General features: G+C 42.2%; 1 protein-coding gene across 3 annotated transcripts in view; it reads right to left on the bottom strand.

Annotated features, from left to right (window-relative positions):
* Nucleotides 1-23,262, bottom strand: part of LOC136864335 (inactive phospholipase C-like protein 2) — a 786,053-nt gene that overhangs the window by 137,666 nt on the left and 625,125 nt on the right. For all 3 annotated transcript variants that reach the window (XM_067141176.2, XM_067141177.2, XM_067141178.2), the window contains exon 10: nucleotides 12,134-12,305. In XM_067141176.2, coding sequence (XP_066997277.1) covers nucleotides 12,134-12,305 — 172 coding nt within the window. The remainder of the gene's footprint in view (nucleotides 1-12,133; nucleotides 12,306-23,262) is intronic.

The raw sequence follows: 23,262 nt of genomic DNA, 5'->3' as shown, positions 1-23,262 counted from the left end.
TGACAACTCAACAGTGCTAACCAGCAGGATAATACTCCTCACAACAACGACCACTAACACTGTTCTAATTACACTCTCGACAGCTGCTCCACACGCTGACTCCACGGCAGTAGCGAACTCTACGGTAGCGAACACACATACACACAAACACACACACAGTACTCCGTACTCCAACACGACGCTTGACACACTGTCACAACAACAACTCCTCGTTCAGACTCCGGCGGGACGGTGGGGACAGCCAGCACTGCTGTCGCCCCGGTGCAACTACCGAACTTCAACACTGACCAGTGTAACACCCACCACACACTCGGCGCTCCAACACTACAACTCCTGCTTGTTCGCGGAGGCCTTGTATTTGTATCTCGTTAATGGTTTAAAAGAATATTCCGGACTCGGCTAGAAACGGAACATTCCCGTTTCGTGTTCCAGAAAGGGCAGGGTAAAACCTTATACCAGACAAGGGAACAATATAGATGAGACCACGGCTGGGAGAACCCCGGCATGACTTAGTCATCCCTTCCAGGAAATATCGAATGGAGCTACGACAGGTAACATTGCCTTCTTCGAGAGATGATCTTGCCAATCAGACATCTCCTCAGTTGTTCCTCGGCATGGCACCAATTGGTCCAAATATACCATTTTCATCTTGCGACTTAGATTCCGTCATACTCGATGGATGACGTCGTGTTTTCCCATCAGGACGCATTAAGGACCTTTTCACGCCTTCTGGAGCTTGAGAGGCAACCCTATATTCCATACCGGGTAAAAAAGCCACTCTAGGTCCTTGTCAAGATTTCCGCTGCGGTCTGTTAGTTGGCCGTACCGTGCCTTCAGTCGGTTGCTTTCTATGCTCGAATTCTTCCATACAGCCGCATTTACTCCTCCGGTCTCCTCGTCAGATCCAGGGAGTACCGATCGATCGGAACAGGATGATTGATAGGTCGGCCGAGCGCTAAATCCATTGGAAGGCACAGCTCAATTTCAACCGGCGTCCTTGCTGGTGCAGATCTTGTAGCCTCGTGCACTGCAGACTAGTAAGCGTGCAGGAAAAATGACGATCGCCATCCCTCTGCGTCCCCATCCAGGCGTCACGGCTCCAGTTTCCTTCGAACTCCACGGTGGTCATTCGCTGGGAACTTCGTGCTGGTCCCCGCTTCTGGAACAGAACTTGCAATCTTCTGAACAAGGTTTTCGGGACAGGTCGTCGACCTTTCTCTGTCCGTCATCCATCTTCTTCTGGCCATCTTCCGTCTTCTTCTGGCCATCTTCCGTCTTCTTCTGGTCATTCCCCATCATTGTCTGGCCCTCTTCCATCATATTTTGACAACCTTTCGTGTTTTTTTTCTGGCTATCTTCCAGCTTTTCCTGGCATCTTCTGTCTTCCTTTGGCCGTCTCCAACCTCCTTTAATAACCTCTCCTGGCGTTCTACTATCCTCTTCTGGAATTTTCCATCTTGTGGTGGCAGTCTTTCAACTTCTCCATCGTCATTTTCCGGCCGCCTGTCTTATTCTGGCTTTCTTTCATCTCCTCTCCCACCTTCTTCAACATCTCGTAAAGGGCGTTTAATTGAGCCTCCAGTTTCGTGTTTCAACTGGCATGCAGTGATTACCACAAGAGAACAACGTAAAAATATATATATATGCGTACTCACTATGCACAGATGTTCTGGACTTTTCTTGGCGGCAGGCGATACCTGCAGTATCTGGACCGTTGATTCACACTGATTACAATAATGTATCACATATGGGGTCTACTGCAACTTCCGACATAACGTTTATTACAAATAAAACACCGTCTATTTTACACAATCATGAATGATTCAATCATGAATGAACACTCTTAAATAGTTGACTATTTACAAGTTCCTGTCCTCTTCACAGTAGGTGGTTGGCTCTTTGGTATTACCTGAGACGGCTATAATCGTTATTTGACAGGACCACTTCAATTTCGCTCCTGCAAGCTCATTCCTTTTACACACACACACACACACACACACACACACACACACACACACACACATATATATATATATATATACACGCTCACACACACACACACACACACACACACACACAGTTGCACGCAGAAGTTTGAACACTGGGCTGCTAACGTCCACAATGCACCATGACTCTACCTTGATTCGACTCCAGAGAAAGTCCAGTAATTCACACAGTCAAATACATTCAACTAAATGAAATTGACAATTAAACAGCAACAGCTCAACACTGCTAACCAGCAGGACAATACTCCTCACAAAAATGACCACTAACACTGTTCCAGCTACACCCACGACAGCTGCTCCACACGCTGAATCCGTGGGAGTCTACAAGACAGTCCACAGTAGCGAAAACACACACACACACACACACACACACACACACACACACACACACACACACACACACACACACACACACACACACACACACACACACACACACACACACACACACACACACACACACACAGTACTCCGTACTCTGTACTCCAACACGACGCTCGACACACTGACACAACTCCTCGTTCAGACTCCGGTGGGACACTGCTGACAGCCAGCTCTGCTGTCGCCCCAGTGCAGTACCGAACTTCAACACTGACTGGTATAACACCTACCACACACTGAACGCTCCAACACTACAACTCCTGCTTTCTCGCGGCAGCCTTATATTTACATCTTCTTAATGATATGTTACTAGAATATTAAGGGCTCGGCTGGAGACAGAATATTCCCGTTTCATGTTCCAGAAAATGCAGATTAAAACCAAATGAAGAGAACAATACAGCTGTGACCACGGCATGTCCTCGGACTGGCCTGGCTTAGACATCCCTTGCAGGAAATACCAAAGGGAACTACGAGAGGGCAGGCACCTAACTGTATTTGCTAGTTTACAACAAACGTTCTACTTTTTCGCTATTGAGCACTATGATTGCCGACAAAATGGGTATCATTGAAAATACACGTCATTAACCATCAGCGACAAACTCCGCCAGTTCAAAAATTAACCCACTCTCCCCGGCTCTCTTCCATGGGGCAATGACCTCTGGAATAATAATGGGAAATTCGCCCGCCAGCTCCGCTTCCTCTCATTATTGCTCTGAGTGCAGTAGTGTTCCGATCCGAGATATTTAGTGCATTCTAGCGGCGCTTGATATGGAATTATCAATGAACTGCCACGGTAGGCCATGCCCTCACACTACCAAGATTACGCGTACAACGTTGAAAGGACCAAAAGAGATGGGACTGTAACATGGTGATGTTCAAGACAGAGATCGACACGTTGCTGAGGATTAATCAAGAGCCAACATGGTGAAGTGCTGTGTTAAAGCATTAGGAAAATAGGCTTTAAAAATTAAGCAAGACTCTTTATGGATGGCAGTTTTAAGAGTTGCAGTAAACAATTTTCGCAAATTTATACCAGTTATATTTATTATCTTCTCAAACAAAAGAAAATAAACATATACTCAACTTTTCCGCCTTCTTATTGAGGCCATACCAGAATGAAATCCAGCGAGGGTGACAGTCGATTTTGAATTGGCAGAAATTTCTGCACTGAAAGTTTTATTTCTCGCAGTAGCGGTAAAAGGTTGCTACTTTCGCATGAGAAAATGCATCTGGTGAGAAGTTCCAGATTGGGACTTGCTTGTGAGTATATGAAGAACGGAGAAGTGAGAATAATCATCCACAGGTGTGCTGCGTTGGCGTTTCTTCGGCCTGAGGATTTTACCGACGGCTGGCTGGTAATACATTCCAGAGTGCCTGACAATGAAAATCTCTCCGGATTTTTGGACTACTTCGTGTAGAGGTGGATGGAAAACGAGGAACTTCCAGTCGTTCAGTCGAGCTTTGGAGCTGTTACAACAGGCTTCATTGATCCACCTACTCTGTCGGGGGAATACGGAACTTGCAAGACCAAATCCTCGAGTCAAGGATCTCGCCAACTGTTTAAAGAAAGAAGCAGTCAGCACAGCATATGCACTAACAAGGGCCCAGCTGAACATGAAAGGCAATCAAAGGCAGACAGCTTACATGACTCTACACAACTGACTGCAAAGAATGGTTAAAATATATGAAAAAAGTTGTGATATTGTCACTTGTTTGAAAACAATTTCTCATCTCCAAGAACTCTGAAGAGTTACTATAAAGTCCAGGAGCTTAAACGTTGATTTATGAGAGTGAAATAATATAAATAAAATAAATATTAGTGACGAAGCTTGATTTGAGCTCAAAGTAGCTGATGGAATTAATAACTAATTTTAAACACGCCTATATGAAGCACAGCCAATCCAAAGCGTGTGAAAATTGTGATGGAATCAATAAAATTAATTTGACAGTTAGAAGTACACCTGGCGACCTGCCAAACCCAACATTTAAATATTAAGAAGAGCCGATGGGGAAAGCCAAGCTTAAAATATTAACGAGAAGTGGTGGGAAAGAAACTCGGTAGTGCTCTCTACTGGGAACAGCCTCTCCTGGTGGCGATGTCCCTGATGGTGATTTACAGGACACCAGCGTTGCTCATCATTTCGAAAGTATTTTCGATGATACTTGTTTAAACAAAACTGGAGTGTACGTTTTGGATAGTGTTCCCTGTAAGAAGAAATAAACATGTAAATTTACCGAGCTGAGTGGCTCAGACCGCTGAGCATGAGTTCATGGTTCATTCCTGGCTCAGTCCGGTGGTATTTGAAGGTGCTGAAATATGCCAGTCTTGCAATGTTAGATTTATCTGCATGTAACAAAACTTTCGCGGGACAAAACGCTGTCACCACGGCGTCTCCGCAAGCCTTAAAAGTAATTATTGGAACGTTAAACAAATTACAGTATTCCTTAGAGACCACCCCAGAAGTAGTGTTATGTGATCTTGCTCTTTACATCAAGGTGAATCCTAGGACGGTGCTAGCACATACTCAAAGTCACAGACACTTTCTTCATATCCTGGCCACCATAGCCGTCCACAATATGGCATGTTGTGTAGTCACTTGCTTCAAAGATTTGGATCCGAAGGCTGAACGTGTATCATGTGATTTGAACGTGCCACGCGTCACTTATGGAAATGGAAAACAGACGTCAGAAAACACGATCATGTCCTCGTATGAAGAGCAAGAGTTAGAACCCTGACGCTACTCGTCCAGGAAAAGAAGGAAGGCCTGTTGTAAGGTGAGAACCACTACTGGAAGATAGGACGGCCCCACGGGATAGTCAAGTTCTAGTAGTTGTAGTGTCGTATAGCTTCAGCTCCCTAAATGTAAATCACATCCTTTGAGTCGAAGCCACCTGGTGACTTGTGTCTCTTTTCTCTCTTTTTTGCCTCTAACGCATCGAAGGTTTAAAGGGACGACAGAAGGATGGAAAAGTAGCAGGATGGGCTGATGTAGATGGGAAGGTAGTGACCATGGCCATAAGTAAGGTACAGCCCCAGAATTTGCCTGGTGTGCACACGGGAAACCTTGGACGGTGGAATTCGAACCCACAATCTCAGAACTTAACAGCACAGTGAACTCACCCGGTTCTGTTGTGAGGCTTTAGAAGTAAAGTTGAAAGGCATGGCAGTCCTTCCCACTCACGACAACACTAAGGCACGAGTCTCACAACACGCACTCTTTAATGTACTTTTCTAGTGATGTATGGTCGAATTAACTCAGAGAGTTTTCAGTAACCTAGAGATGGGAAGGGAACACGACTGGGAAGGAGGCGAATGTGGCCTCATTTAGCCCTGTAATACCCAGACTAACTAAGCTAGTAACATCTTGGTTTTTATTCAGAATACTTACTGGAACTTCACCTTACTCCCGTATGTTCACTTGTTTCTAACCTTCCGCTTTCATGTGACTTACATTTAATAATGGGTAGTAAATTACATAAGAATAAATGAAAATATGCAGGTGGCTTAGGTGATGGCACTAACTTTTACTACCCTATGAGACATGATTGACACGACACAGAATCTTACATTATATCTGTTAGGAACAATTTTACTTCAATCTTATGTAATTTCCTCAGTCTCTTGATATCGCCAACATTTGCTAAAAAAAAAACATAATTTATCTGTTCCACAATGGAAGCTATCTATTTTAGACCGTTTTGTTCATGGACCTAGGTAGATAACTGAGGAGATAGGCAATTGAAATGTAGGAGTGAATAGCTAATACTCAATAAGTATGATTTTCACAGCCTTGTCCTGCGTAAGAGTTGTCCAAATGAAAGTGAGACTTTCGTTGGTTTTTGTAATTGTTTGGAATATGTGAACATACAAGAAGAAAAGAGTGATGTCTGGGTGACATATCTGCCTTGTTGATGCACGCAAGTGTCCCAGTGACCCACTTGATGGTGAATAACCCGAACGAACAACGTCCGTGTTTGGTGGCGGAACCATTCTTTAACAGGACCTCGGACTCACCATTGCCTGCTTACCGGCACCTTTGATTATGTTCTTTCTCCAGATTCTCATCGGGCTGTCAACTGTGCCTGAGATGGTTTTAGGACGCCCTTTCAGGTCCCTGGGGAAATTCCCAACACCATCTGAACACTGAACGCCGTGATAGAAACTCATTCCTATACACATCCTTCATATGATGGTAAATGTCTGCCGCGCTAACACCATCTGCCACCACAAACTGTATAACCATCGTTGGGCAATTATGGAGGAATTCACGGCAAAACCAAACCTAGACACGTTATTTCCTCCCGTACAAACAGTACACTAACGCTTTCTGACGATACCATATTTCTTTCTGACATTCGCAGCTTTCCACCGACATACGCGCAATGTACCATTTCTTCGAATAACGATGCTCGTAATGAAGTCTCAGTTTCGTTTGGACAACCCTTACACGTTCATACTTTTATTTCAATTCAGTTTATCTCAAAATACAATTATTAACCTCAAGCTAGTGTGGTGATTTTACATTCTGAGTAAAAATGGGTAAAACCACAATACGTTGGAGGGAAAAGTTACTTTTTAATTTATTCATATTAACAATGTCTATTAAATCATCTCCTATTTACCTACGTTTTCTATTACCTAACTGTTGTGTATTTGTGATTGAAAACCTACAACCTGTTTTCCAGTCATTGGCCGGGTCAGGGATGGAATGAATGAAGCAGATGTAGGCTATTAGTACGATGGGGTCGCCACTCCCATAGTGATTTATTAATGACTGATAGATGCTATGAAATGAGAATGGAGAGTGTTGCTGGAATGAAAGATGACAGGGAAAACCGGAATACCCGGAGACAAACCTGTTCCGCCTCCGCTTTGTCCAACACAAATCTCACATGGAGCGACCGGGATTTGAACCACGGTATCCAGCGGCGAGAGGCCGACGCGCTGCCGTCTGAGCCACGGAGGCTCTTGTTTGTGATTATCGAAGGATATTTATTATTAATTTCTTATCATGAAAGATATTATTGTGAATGTATGTAAAATAAAATATTTATGTTATTTGTGTATTTGAGTTTGTAAAAATCTAAGCTTATACACAAGTTTTCCCATTCTCATCTCCCTTCCCACACTAATATAAACATGGTCTATTGTTTTTACTCATTTGTATTTGTTCTGAGGGGAAATCATTTACACGATAATGTTTAATATCACAGTTTCTCCACTATCTCAGTGTGTGAAGTTTTAAAAATGTGAATTAACATTCTGTTTTTCCATTTTAGATACAATATGAACTGAGGGTAAATACTTCCATTTGTAAGTATCCCAAAGTTATAGTGATCTTATTATACTGTAGAGACGTTTGTGCGTACAGCACTCGATCCAGGACAAAGTACGTCACCAGCACCTGTTTGCCATGACTACAATGCTTGCCAGAACCTTCTCGTAGTGGCCAGCGTCGGTGACACGCCTGCTCTAAGATATCAAAATTGCATTCGTATTTTATCTTCTTCCAGAATTAATTATATCCTTTTTAAAATGGATTTTCCATAAGGTGACGTACTTTGGATTATCTACCTTATGTGCTTTTTCCTGTCTTGTGTTGTGCCCTATGGCAGGATCTATCAAATGTCCCTTTTCTTCCACATATATTGTTTGATAAATCTTATCCTACTCCTGATCTTTGGAAAAGAATAGATTAGTAAACTGTTAAATTAAGTTACGTTGACAAGTTTGCGTGGCACAACGCGTATGGTGGAGTTCGTTAAATATGAGACATGCTTATACAATCCAATAAACAATTCAACCATTCATCATAGTCATTAACTCAATTTCGGACAGGATGACAGTGGTGTGCGTTTGAACACCGTTTAGAAAGCTACTAGGAACCATTAGATTGTATATACTGAGATCTTGTAAGGGAGAAAGTACTCCTCTAAATTGAGATAAGTGATAGTTCTTCTTGGTGTGTTAACGTACATCTTAGTGCTCTCTCAGCTGAAATTTATTTCCACGGTTAATACATGATAATTAGGAAACTGAGTTTTAATAGCAATCTAAGTTAACAATTTGATCATGTTCTACCAAAAAAGGTCGAATACTTAAACCTAGACCCCAGAGCCTGGAGGCTTACGAGGGAAGTGCATGAAGTTACCGTATGGGATTTTGATGAAACTCTCTTAATTGAAGGAGACTTACGTAAACTGTGGTAAAGCCCTGTCCGGCCCCGAGGTGTACGGGGCAACGCGTCCGCAGGTTACCCGGCGGCCCCGGGTTCGATTCCCGACTGGGTCAGGGGTTTTTAATAGTAAATGATTAATATCCCTGGCCTTAACGTTCCTTTCCTCACATACAACACACTACACTTCCTCCATTCCAATTACACGCAGGTTCATATCACATGGTGCAAGTAGAGGCAAAAGATCTCTACAGGTCGACGCCCCGAACAAATAGCAAAAAAATGGTAAAGCCCTACGTTGCACAATCGTAACTTCGCGTAAGAAGAAAACGAACATTCAGCCACTTGACGTTTACTTTTTTCGTTAGTACAAAATCTTGTTAGAAGGCTAGCGGACTACACAGGTGAATCACCTAAACTTTGCACCCCAAATATTTCTGAAAAAGAAGGAGGCATATTTTAGCTGTTTTCAGAGAAATTAAGTGTAACCAAGGGCTCATAATTGTAGCATATACACAAATTTTGTAATTATTAGAATCTGTATTCATATTTTTCAAATGGAACAATGCCTATTGATATTAACAAACTAAAACTAAAGGAAATTATAATGCCAATGGTGTTTTCTTAGGATTCTAGTGCAAGTAGTTTACGAGCTAACGTAGTTTGAAAACTGTAATTACAGGCAGTTTCCTGCTCCATGTGTCAGCACTAACTTCACTAAGTGAATAAACACATTCCTTGGATTCTGAAGAAGAAAGGGGTTGTGTTCAATATGACGACGCTCTAGCATTTCATAAGATATTTCAACGCAGGCAGCAGTAATATGTCGTTTCATATCATCTGGTGTAGTCGGTATGTCCTTGTAAACAGTGTCTTTTAGCTTCCCCGGAGAAAAAATCTATTGAATCAAATCTGGCGAATAGCCGACTAAGGTACAGGTCCCCTTTGTCCAATCCGACAATTTGTAAACAATCTGTGAAGACAGGCTGTAGTACGTGAGCTGGGCAGCCATCATGCTGATACCACATATTCCTCCTAATGCAGTGAAACGTCTTCTAACATCTGTCTAATTTCGTCTGTTAAGAGGTTCAGATACTTTAGAGAATCTAGTGTTCCTTATATGGAAAAAGTGCCTACGAGCTGATGGTTCACTATTCCACAGCACACATCTGAACTCTATGGACGGTGACGTCCACCTAACGAAGCCAATGGGGATTGTTTACGAACCAGTAGTGCATGTTTCGGAGCTTTACTTGGATATGATTTGTATATGTTGCTCCATCACTAAACAAAATACATTATACGTCTGGTGTATATTGTTTCAATGCATATGTAAAAAAGTTAACGCAATTATCAAAAGCGTTTCCATGCAGCTCTTAATAGAGTGAGCCATGGTACTCATAGAACTCCTGACGGTGGAGAACGCGTAATACACTTGCCTGACTCGTGCCACTAACGTGTGGATCTTGAGCAACATCAGCTGCAACATTAATTACACCCTCTTTTCCAGCTCCAGTCACTCGTTTGTTTCTGTTAGGTTTTCTAGTTGTTACACTTTCAGTTTCACGTAATTTCTTGAAGAGGTTCTGAAATAACTGTTGAGATGGGTGACATCTGCCGGCCCCGTGCTGTAGGGGTAGCGTTCCTGCCTCTTACTCGGAGGCCCCGGGTTCGATTCCCGGACAGGTCAGGGATTTTTACCTGGACCTGAGGGCTGGTTCGAGGTCCACTCAGCCTACGTGATTAGAATTGAGAAGCTATCTGACGGTGAGATGGCGGCCCCGGTCTAGAAAGCGAAGAATAACGGCCGAGAGGATTCGTCGTGCTGACCACACGACACCTCGTAACCTGCAGGCCTTCGGGCTGAGCAGCGGTCGCTTGGTAGGCCAAGGCCCTTCAAGGGCTGTAGTGCCATGGGGTTTGGTTTGGTTTGGTTTGCGTGACATCTACTGGGGGATACCGTTTTACGTACCGTACAGACAACAAGAATCAACAGCATTCTTCCTACATTTTCTATGTCAGGTTTTATTCAGCATTGCTAAATACCATCTTCCACCGCGTCCTAATTCGTGGACTATCAGAATGTAAGTGACAAGGATGTAGCGATGCAATCAGTGTAGGCCTACTGTAAATAAAACAAATATAAGAACATAGTAGCTTCGTAACCAAGCAGTTGAATGGACCCAACAACTCAAACTACGATAGCTCCTTAATTACTTGTAATAGAATCCTAAAAAAAGACATCATTGGCATTCTAATTTATTCTACTTTTATTTTGTTGCTGTCAATGGGCATTGGCCTATTTAGAAATGTAACTTTATAAACTAATACACATTCTAATAATAATTAAAAATCTGTGTATAGGCTACAAATATGAGCTCTGGGTTACACTTCATTTCTATGAAAACAGCACATTAATACCACCTTCCCTTTCAGAAATATTTGGCGTGCAAATTTTAGGTGATTCACCCTGTATCAGGTGCGAGGAGCATGTTCCTAACTTTTACGACATAATACTTATTAGGAAGATGCACAGTTTCGTTTGTAACCAGAATTTCTCCCAAATAATCCTCTATATTTAAGAATCCTTAAACCGCATCTGTTCTTCTACTACGTAGAAATAAAGAAGTGTTTCGAATTGTATTGGAGATAACTTTATAAGATAGTGCGAAATGTTTATTACTACAATGTGAAGATAGTACGCTTATTTTATGATTTTGTTGGGAGAAACAGCTCTGTTTCCAGCGCTGTGTTGTGACATGCAGTTTCATGCATACTTTAGAAGCTGGAAATTGGGCTACGGAGCAGACTAACAGACATGCACCTTTGGTTTTGTTGGTTTGTTCTGTTGCAAGCAAAGATAGCAATCGTTTATAACTGACTGTAAGGTACATAAAACTGTTTCTTTTGAATTATTATAATTTTAATATACACAAACTATGAATATCAAAGATAGATTTACATATACAATTTATATAAGAAAACATTTTGTTTCCTCTATAGCTTATGTCGTTTCGAAACAATTTTGTCATTTTTGTGCAGTTGCTTGTGTGTCTCAGACTCGAACAGGAATAGTATAAATACAATTATAACTATACAATTTGGTATAGAATTAATTAAAATAGTCTTCCGAAACAAAATTTATCTACTTAGCCATTACATCATGCACTTTCCTTGTCAGACCCTTCAGTATTACAGAACAATTCTATACTACTATTGGGATTACGGCAGTTACTCCTCATTTTAACATTCACTTAAACTGAACATATTTCCTCGTATTCTTCCGAAAGTCAGCGCCGGTATTTGGCCACAGCATCCTCGTTCTCCTCATAATATTGTCATCAAACTAGAACATGGTTCATTATTCAAAAGCACAATTCCTTAATGCAAAATTTCTTACCCTTTCGCGAGAACGGTGCATAGAGCAGCTTTCCCGGACACATTCCTGATGAAGATGGATAAACATCTGAGAATATTTCTTAACAAACGTTTTGTCCAGCATCCAGAGGATACTTACAGAAATAAAATGTTAAAGCTCTGTGATGTTCTAAGTCTACATGTTGAGCTTACCAGAATGAGTATTTTTCCTTTGAGATCATTAGGACTCATTTTTCCTATATCTTGCTGACTGTCATCCCGTTGAACATACAACATATTCTTCAAGGTATTCTTTATAATGCTGACCATTAATTTCTGCTGTTCAATGTTGCAGTGGTTATCAAGATGGAGTAAGAGTGGGTATCTGAAATGGATAGAAATTAACAGTTGCTTCACGGTTATGCACTATATAGTTTATGATTTCAACTCAACACTCGCTTTTGTTCTAAAACTACTAACATTTCACTACTTAGAAACTTCAAATGAAGTGCAATTGTTATGCAGTAGAGAGGGATTCGTGTCCTAACAACGACGAACTGTTAGGTAGGACATTGTGTCTCTAGAAACAAGCTGAATAACACTCATAATCACTGTAAGTAATTTGTGTGGCGAAAACGTGTTTGCTCTTTATTAGTTAGTATGCAGGTGTTGTCACTGCTTAGTCCTGGATTACCTAGCATACTAACAAGGGAACTGTTTACGTTGGACCAAACAAATTGCGATAAAACTTGCGTTGAATGTTTAATTGACATAGAATATCCTAAATGTAACGGAAATGTTTATTTTGCAGTAAAAATCAACGGTAGTATTATAAGTGATTGCTGAAACATAGCTAGATGACTCGAGCAGTTATCTCACAAAATGACCTTGCGTATGGACTGTAGAAATATACCGAGCGTTTTATTTTAAATTAGCTTAAATCACTTTGTAACGGAAATGAGAGTTTGACAACACGAACAGAATGCCATGCCCTACAAAGCCATTTTATTAACACCGACAGTATATAAATATATCAAAACAGTAGATCTCCTATACTTATGTATTGTCTATAATGGAATATTGATTATAAGCGTGCACGCCAATAATATAATCTTTTGTTAGAACAAACGAAGAAACTGGCGATATTCTGATATCTTAACTGATCATCCTACCGAGTTTCATTACAACCAGTCAGATCCGATCCAAACAGATTCATTGTCAGTCAGTCAAACTTCAGTCCATGTCCGGCCCAAATTATTACTACTTCCTCCGAAACCTGCGCCATGATCTTAAGAATGGGCACACCAAAAATTTATCATCTAATAATGATAATCGTATTGCTTCAGGAAACGTGTGCAACCATTTAGATTTGACGCCAGTTTGTCACTTTTTCTCTTATACACTGCTACGTATTAATTTATCCTACCTACCAACCCCAGGACCCTTGGACTACAGCTAGTACGCTTATGAAGGAACGACAGGAGGTGCGAATGCGTGACCAAGCCCTCGAGGCCAGTATATTTCCACTCCGGAACAATAATGGGGGTTAAGAGAGAGAATGCACGAGGCTTCCCAAAAGAGACAGAATGGTCACTCAAATGTTTAAACCGAGGAACAAGTGAACAGTGGGATGGTCCTTTGTCAACTTGAAGAGATTTACAACAGCTGTGCCAACATGACTTGGAAACATGGGTATTTCACATACCTCCGAGACTACAGCCTCTTAAATGAAATAATAAACCGATTTATCCAGTACCAAATTTAAGAAGGATGATTCGCACCTTAATATGTAATAACTATCATTTTAATAAAGTCAAGTGACCATTCTGAGGCGGATAATAGAAGTAGGTCAACCGATAAGGGAACAAAACGTACGTTTAGAGGGAATAGCGGAAGCTTGCTGTTGCTTGCGACCGCACGCCAATATAAATAAATTACTTCTTTCGAATCCATCAATGGGATCCTGCACATGCCTGTCTCCAAGATTCATTTAGGATACCATGCCTATATTGCACGACTCGAAATAATTTTATGACACCTACCAACGGAGTGACCCTTATGAATAAACTGTTGTATTGAGTCAGTCCGCCATTTTGGGCAGAAGTATATATACAGGCCCACGACCAGTCCTCAGCGTCTAGTCTTGCCAGATCATTGGTGTTGGTACACGAGGAGTTGATGTCCAGTCTCTTTCTGATTTTATAACGGTTCATGTAGAGGTGATGTGTATCTGATTAGAGCTCACGCTGAATAACATTTTAACATACCGCCATGGTCAGTTCTATGGGGATTTGAACTAATCTCTTTCTCACACAGACAGATTAAATAGGGAGTAAGAAGCAGGACACTTCCAAGTGTCGCGAGCAATTAACAATTGTCCTAATATCAACCCAGTACCTGACTTACAAATCCACTGTCAAGGTTCTTGGGATAACGACGAGAGTACTTCTGCTGTCAAAGGACATCGCTCCTCACATGTCGATGCCGAAGACAGCTTGGTGTCAAGCGCTCATCTGGCCTACTTATTACCAACGTAGGGGCACCCCTGGCACCGAGACAGAAACGGCTCTCATCTGAGAAAGCAACTTATCTCTACTCCACTCTCCAATGAGCTCTAGTTTGACAATATTGGTCGCAGATGTCAGTGATTTGGAGTTAGTGGTATGAATAATAGAGGATGTCTGGCTCGGAACTGCCCCTCAAGTAATCGACTTGTTACAGTTTTCTGTGTCATTCTGGTACCAACAGAAGCCCTAAGGGCTGCTGTCGATACAATACAATCCACCACAGTCATGCGGCGAATACGGCGGTCTTCCCTTCGGTATTGGCCTATGTACGGTCAGACCCCGGTTTTCTTCAGACATTGCCTTCCCGTGACCATTGTTACCAACACCGGTGCACGGAGGATGCATCCCTCCTAAGTCTGTTTGCAATATCGCGGAAAGAACATCCACTTTGTCGTAGCCCGTTTACACGGCCTCGTTCAAACTCACTAAGCTACTGATACTGCCTTCTTCGTCTCCTTAAAAGCATGTTTGACGCACACCTACGTCAGCACCGAACGATGCCTAATGCTCACAAAGTGTACAATGCGTATTTAAAGCAAAATTGCTTTGCAAGGTCATAGTAGCGCCACTAGCACCACTCTTCGTCGACTAGCGCGCAAATATGAATATGCATCATCTTTCAGATGTACAAACACGACTTCCGACTCTTTCTTTGTGATGAGATTTCATTTTACACCAGTGCATATCAATTACATTTCTTCCCAACTGAATTACTTCAACTATCACCTTTATGCCTACGATCTTCAAATACACTTACACTTTAAAGTCTCTGGCATTGACAGTGCGATTTACCAAACGAGCCCAAATGTAAATTAAACTAGCTCCTATACAGAAGGGAACTGCCTATTAATTAACCTGAAGAAAGTGCACCGAGCTTGATAGCTGCAGTCACTTAAGTGCGGCCAGTATCCAGTATTCGGGAGATAGTGGTTTCGAACCCCACTGTCGGCAGCCCTGAAGATGGTTTTTCCGTAGTTTCTCATTTTCACACCACGCAAATGCCGGGGCTGTACCTTAATTAAGGCCACAGTCGCTTCCTTCCCCACCGGGCGAGTTGGCCGTGCGCGTAGAGGCGCGCGGCTGTGAGCTTGCATCCGGGAGATAGTAGGTTCGAATCCCACTATCGGCAGCCCTGAAAATGGTTTTCCGTGGTTTCCCATTTTCACACCAGGCAAATGCTGGGGCTGTACCTTAATTAAGGCCACGGCCGCTTCCTTCCAACTCCTAGGCCTTTCCTATCCCATCGTCGCCATAAGACTTATCTGTGTCGGCGCGACGTAGGCACTAAAGCCCCTAGCAAAAAAAGCTTCCTTCCCACTCCTAGCCCTTTCCTGTTCCATCGTCGCCGTAAGACCTAACTCTGTCGGTGCGACGTAAAGCAACTTGTTAAAAAAGAAAAAGTGCAAGCAATTATAATAGGACAACCTAGGCTTTAAAATCCCCTAAATATCACACATTTGCCTACTCTGATGCTCTGTGGTGAAGCTATACCTTTTCAAAGGTCTGTAAAAACCTAGGTGTCAAGCTTTCAGTGTACAACTAGCCCAGAAGTTAACAATAGTGACTCATAGCATTCGGCACTATCAACCAATACCAAAACGTTCACACAGCTCATAATCACACTATTTAAACCATTAATCCCAATAATATTTCTGTTCACAAATGCACTGTCAGTCTTTTTGAAAATGGCAATTAACTATCAAATGTAATTCCCTTATATCACGTTCCTAAATTGGAATGTCGACGGGTGGCATACAGAACGCAAAAGTTTAGTAGAATTTATGTTCCAGCATAATATATCAGTTATCTCCACTTGGTTGAATATCAAAACTTCACGGTACTATGTAATAATGTGTTTTGTTCTGACCTTCACAATCCAAGCGCAACACAAAAGGTTGCTATCAAGCAGCATAATTTGATATAACTACCTAAACTCAAAAAATTAGAAGCATGTAGAGTAAACAGTGCACAGTATAACTGTCAGCAACTCGCGTCATATGCTTTTATAAGCGACCGTCGCATCGCTTACAGAAGAAGATACACAACTCCTCTTCCCAAAGCAGCTTCCTATTCTGCTGCTTGAAGTATAGGGATGCCGAGAGATAACAACAAACGTCCACTGAACTCCTGTGAACAACACGGTAACAACAGCAATGTACCAGACGAACCAAACGTACTACCAGCTACATTTGATGTCGTCTTAGTCAAGAACGTCTCCGTACCGCACCACACTTAGTCAATACTTGTAATTGATTCGGATCACTGCTCTGTAATAACCACCATACAGTCAAATTCTTTCTCCTTTACTCCACATTCTTAAATACATTTAGGGCTTATTAACTGGGAGAAATATCAGGAAAAATTACGCAATAACTTACGGCCAAACATGACTCTAAATCAACCGAACAATGTTGATACTGCAATCGCCTACGTCGCAGTTGCAATTAGTGAATCTCTGAGTAGTGTCACATTTTCAACTTCGAACGCCCGTCTACATACAAAGACCCCCCTTCACGAATTACAAGACTAATAAAGGCAAAGTACTAAGGCAGGCTCAACGACTACCTTGTCAGCGATCCCGTCTCAATCGCCTCGCCTGAGAAGTCAATTCGGCCTTGAACGCATACATATTTTCCAGCTATCGATGATATCTCTCTAATTTATCACCAGAATGAAACGAGTATTACGAGAATCGACATCTAACGTGGAAGTTTCACATGAACTTGAGACTAAATCGTCCCTTTTTTAAACTAGCGAAACTCTACCCAATATTAGACTAGCAAGCGTTTATAAAAAGCGAGTTAAGTTTGTTCGTATACAAGTCACTATTAAGACCACTGATCACATATGTTGTCCTATATGGGGTGGAGCGTCTACGAATATATATATAAACAAACTCTAGTGCATTCAAATCAAAATTCTCCGCAACACAGTCAAGGCCCCCTGATTCGTTCACAAATAGCCAACTACATCACGAACTAGGAATCAAAATAATCAATGAATTGATCAATTCACAAGCCAGAAACTTCTCTTCAAATTACCATGGTGTATGGGGAGAAGTTCACTGAAAACTTTGTGCATGGTCATCATCTCCAAGAAGTATCAAAAGCCAGCTAATACAAGATGCCCTGTATTACTTGAGCTATGTGGATTAATGATATGAATTAACAACTAGTGTGTGAACAAAGTGTAACTCACCAGTTAAAAGTGTCACAGTCACAGTCACATGAATGTTCGAAAATATTGAAAACATGATCATCATCGAATTAAGTGTTACTGAGGAGCCTGAACGAGGCCGACTCCGAGTCTTGTGACGTTATATATTATATTTTATGTTACTTGCTGACTTGTTATCATTAATCCACATAGCTCAAGTAGTGTACAATGCTGGACGATTAAAGATTTAGTAAAAGGTATATTCTGCTGTAAATATACACTCCCTTTTGCATTTAATTTGGCCACGTACAGAAGGTTTTAAAAATGTTTTTACTTCTTGAAATGCCATGTCGCCATTACCAGTTGTGTTCTATTGGCCCACCAGCATTGTGGACTGTCACCCTGCAAACCTGGTAGTTTCTATTATTGTGAACTGCGTTAGAGAAAGGGAATGGGTATCTCATTTCTCACAACGTGATTTCCAAAGGCCAGTGACGGTGACATCCAAAACGTCTTTTTAGAGTGCAAATACAGAGTAATACACAAGACTAGCATCAGGGCTTTTTCACTGGGATGTCCTGAAACAGAATGACACGGATTCTATTTCCTGGTCCATCTGCTAATAAAAGCGCAGGGATGTTCTGGCAGTGTAGCTTGACGCCTTATTGGTGTGAATGCGCAACTATGGAGTGTCACCTCCATAAAAACGATTGACGTTTATACGATAGGTGGAATTCAAGAGGACAAATTGGCACAAATATTCATTTATAGGGCGAGGAATCAGAATAGTTTATCAAAAGGAATTTCGAAATTCTCAGAAAACATTTAAGAAAAGGCATTTGCCAGGGAAGCAGCCACCTGGGCCACAGTCGTCAGTGCAGACCAATGATGACTGATTTGATTTGAATCATAGTGGATGCTTAAAAGTAGGCAGCATTCACCAGCAGATTTTCTCATCTTACGAATCGGCAACTTCCTTGCATATCCGAATCCGGTGACAACCACAAATCCCTTTGGAAAAGTGTCCTGGCAATGGTTAACAAAGTTGCTACGCCCTTTGGCATGAGTGTTTCGGTGCGTAATAATCAACCGAATGTGATAAATGGGAGTCAGATAAATGTACATGTGACCACAGTTTTGCATTCTGACACCAGCAGGTATCTTTCATGAAGTTTTCTGCGGTTGATCCTGCGTTCAGGAGCGTGCCACTGGAGGATGTGGTGTACGTGGGCAGATCAAAACTGTTATGGATGATCGCTCCCACACTGGAAAGAGAGATATTCAGCATCTTGGTCATCCAGGTTGGGTGGATTTTTCTGGCACGCTATTAGCCGCATGTCTTGTTGAAGCACAACAAGCGAAACTTCTGGTATCCTCACACGGTAGCCTTTCGTGGACGGATATTTACAACCTGCGCATTGTTATGTGCATCGGGACCCACACTGTTGGCAATGATTTTCTGTACGGTCAACCATTCACTCGGCCGTCCGAGAAACGTACATGGAAAAGAGTTGTAAGTTACCCTTCCCAATAATGGTAAATTTTGGCGCCACACTACACCCAGGCACCTGACAGATAAGGTATATCGCGAATTATTTTCTGTATTTGAATTTAAAATTCCTTTCCACTCACAGTGTGTAAGGTATTCTCCCTCCAAAGTAGATTAGGCATTCATGAATGATTTTGTATAGCTTATCACTTTATTTTAGACGTTGCCATGTAGTGTTTGAATTAGTACCTTAAAATGAATACATTTCTTTGTTCATTTAGGTATTACTAGCTGCTGTGGATCGAAATTTCAAATCTAATATAACTTGTTGAAAATGGATTTTGATTTCTCCTGTACAATCGTGCTTACTGGTTAACTTTCTATTTTTGGACCTACGAATAATAATAATAATAATTTCGTGTGGCTATTTCTATCCGGGTGCAGCCCTTGTAAGGCAGACCCTCCGATGAGGGTGGGCGGCATTAGGCAATGAAGCTGGAATGTTGTATTGAAGGAGTCGCTCTATGTTTCGAAAAGAAAGTCTTGCATCGTTAGAAATTATGGTATCCCTGCAAGTCACATTAATCATGTTCCAATTGGAATCGATGGTAGAAATTATGTTAGTTTTAAGAATACTACCAGCTGAAACTCGACAAGCCATAACGGTCAATGGGGTAAATATTCATTCAAGGATTTTCTTATACACGACATTCCTTGCACTATATATATTTTTTTTAATTTGCTTTACGTCGCACCGACAAAGATAGTTCTTCGGCGACGATGGGAGAGGAAATGGCTAGAAGTGGGAAGGAAGCGACCGTGGCCAAAAATATACAGCCCCAGCGTTTGTTTCGTGTGAAAATGTGAAACCACGGAAAGCTACCTTCAGAGATGGCGACAGTGGGGTTCAAACTAACCATCTCCTGAATGCAAGCTGATAGCTACGTGACCCAAACCATGCAGCCACTTGCTCGGTGCATTTCTTAAACCATTACTTTTTGGAATTACGTCTTCTTCTTTTTCTACCGCTTTTCCCACAGCTGTGGGGTCGCGGGTGCGAACTGTAGGCTTTCGGCACAATCTTCCATTAAGACCAAGTCGTCAGCATAGGCCAGACTGCTTACTATATTTCCACCTAACTGAATCCCTCCTTGCCACTTTATACCTTTCAGCAGATGATCCATGTAAACTATGAACAGCAAAGGTGAAAGATTACAGCCTTGTCTAACCCCTGTAATTACCCTGAACCAAGAACTCATTCTACTATCAATTCTCACTGCAGTTCAATTGCCAACATAAATGCCTTTGATTGATTTTAGTAATCTACTCTTAATCCCATAGTCCCCCAGTATGGTGAACATCTTTTCCCTCGGTACTCAGTCATATGAGAGGCTGCCTGGCCGAGGCGGTAAAGGCGTGCTCGGTTCACCCGGAAGGACGTCGTAAAATTTAAGAAACGAGATTTCCACTTCCGGAGGTGCATATGGCCCTGACGTTCACTCAGCCTACACCAAAAATGAGTACCAGGTTAATTCCTGGGGGCAAAGGCGGCTGGGCGTAGAGCTAACCACTCTACCCCATCACGTGCCGACGTTGACAATGGTGGAATCCTTTACCTTCCACTCCTCCAAGGGCCTTCATGGCCTGTACGGAGGTGACTTCGCTTTGCTTTGCTTTACTCAGTCATATGCTTTCTCTAGATCTACGAAACATTTGCAGCTACCTTTTTTATAATTTGTTTTACGTCGCACCGACACAGATAGGTCTTATGGCGACAAATGAGTAAGAAAGGCCTTGGGGTGGGAAGGAAGCGGCCGTGGCCTTAATTAATGTACAGCGCCAGCATTAGCCAGGTGTGAAAATGGGAATCCACGAAAAACATCTTCAGGGCTGCCGACAGTGGGATTCGAACCCACTATCTCCCGGATGCAAACTCACAGCCGCGCGCCTCTAACCGCACAGCCAACTCGCCTGTGTTTTCAATTAACTGGCGCATACGGAAAATCTGATCCAGACAGCCCCTCTGTGGTCTGAAACCGCACTGGTTTTCATCCAACTTCCTCTCAACCGCTGATGGCACCCTCCCTTCCAAGATGCCAGTGAATACTTTGCCTGGTATATGCCTCCTCTGCGAACCATGTGACCTAGCCGTGGTGGGGAGGCTTGCGTGTCCCAATGATGCAGATAGCCGAGCCGCAGGTGCAACCATATCGGATGGGTATCTGTTGAGAAACCAGATTAACGAATGGTTCATCGAAAGGGGGGTAGCAGCCTTTCGGTAGTTGCAAGGGCGGCAGTCTAGATGATTGACTGATACGGCCTTGTAATAATACTCAACATGGCTTAGCTATGTTGATACTGCTACACGGCTGAAAGCAACGGGAAACTACAGCCGTAACTAACTCCCGAGGACATGCAGCTCTCTCTGTATGAATGATGTACTGATGATGGCTTCCTCCCGGGTAAAATATTCCGGAGGTAAACTAGTCCCCCATTCGGATCTCCGGGTGGGGACTACACGAGAGGGGGCGATCATCAGGAAGATGGATACTGACATTCTGCGAGTCGAAGCGTGGAATGTTAGAAGTTTGAATCGTTGTGGTAGGTTAGAGAATCTGAAAAGGGAGATGGATAGGCTAAAGTTAGATGTAGTTGGCATAAGTGAAGTACGTTGGCAGGAAGAACAAGATTTTTAGTCAGGCGACTACCGAATTATCAACACAAAATCAAACAGAGGAAATGCAGGAGTTGGTTTAATAATGAATAAGAAAATAGGGCAGCGGGTAAGCTACTACGACCAGCATAGTGAAAGAATTATTGTCGTCAAGATAGACACCAAACCAATGCCCACCACAATAGTGCAGGTCTATATGCCTACTAGTTCAGCGGATGATGAAGAAATCGAAAGAATATATGAGGAGATAGAAGATTTAATACAATATGTAAAAGGTGACGAGAATCTAATTGTGATGGGAGACTGGAATGCAGTGGTAGGCCAAGGAAGAGAAGGTAGTACAGTAGGAGAATTTGGATTGGGACAAAGGAACGAAAGAGGAAGTCGGCTGGTTGAATTCTGCACTGATCATAATTTAGTCCTTGCCAATACTTGGTTCAAACACCACAAACGACGGCTGTATACGTGGACAAGACCTGGAGACACTGGAAGGTATCAAATAGACTTCATTATGATTAGGCAGAGATTCAGAAACCAGGTGTTGGATTGCAAAACTTTCCCAGGAGCAGACGTGGACTCTGACCACAACTTGTTGGTAATGAAATGCCATCTGAAGTTGAAGAAATTGAAGAAAGGAAAGAATGCAAAAAGATGGGATCTAGACAAGTTGAAAGAAAAGAGTGTGAGGGATTGTTTCAAGGAACATTTTGCACAAGGACTAAATGAAAAGGCTGAAGGAAACACTATAGAGGAAGAGTGGAGAGTCATGAAAAATGAAGTCAGTAGGGCTGCTGAAGAAATGTTAGGAAGGAAGAAAAGATCAACTAAGAATCAGTGGATAACTCAGGAGATACTAGACCTGATTGATGAACGACGAAAATACAAGAATGCTAGAAATGAAGAGGGCAGAAAAGAATACAGGCGATTAAAGAATCAAGTAGATAGAAAGTGCAAGATAGCTAAGGAAGAATGGCTGAAAGAGAAGTGCAAGGATGTCGAAGGCTGTATGGTCCTGGGAAAGGTAGATGCTGCATACAGGAAACTCAAGGAAACCTTTGGAGAAAGGAAATCTAGATGTATGAATATTAAGAGCTCAGATGGAAAGCCACTTCTAGGGAAAGAAGACAAAGCAGAAAGATGGCAGGAGCATATCCAACAGTTGTATCAAGGTAAAGATGTAGATAATTTGGTTCTGGAACATGAAGAGGCTGTTGATGCTGATGAAATGGGAGACCCAATTTTGAGGTCAGAGTTTGACAGAGCTGTGAGTGACCTAAATAGGAACAAGGCACCTGGAATTGATGACATTCCCTCTGAATTACTGACTGCCTTAGGAGAAACCAGCATGGCAAGGTTATTTCATTTAGTGTGCAAGATGTATGAGACAGGAGAAGTCCCATCCGATTTTCAGAAGAATGTTGTTATACCTATTCCCAAGAAAGCCGGTGCTGACAGG

The sequence above is a fragment of the Anabrus simplex genome, chromosome 2, assembly GCF_040414725.1.
Source record: "Anabrus simplex isolate iqAnaSimp1 chromosome 2, ASM4041472v1, whole genome shotgun sequence".
In the NCBI taxonomy this organism is placed as follows: Eukaryota; Metazoa; Arthropoda; class Insecta; order Orthoptera; family Tettigoniidae; genus Anabrus; species Anabrus simplex.
The sequence above is the reverse complement of the archived record's forward strand: the minus strand, read 5'-3'. Positions and strand labels throughout refer to the sequence as shown.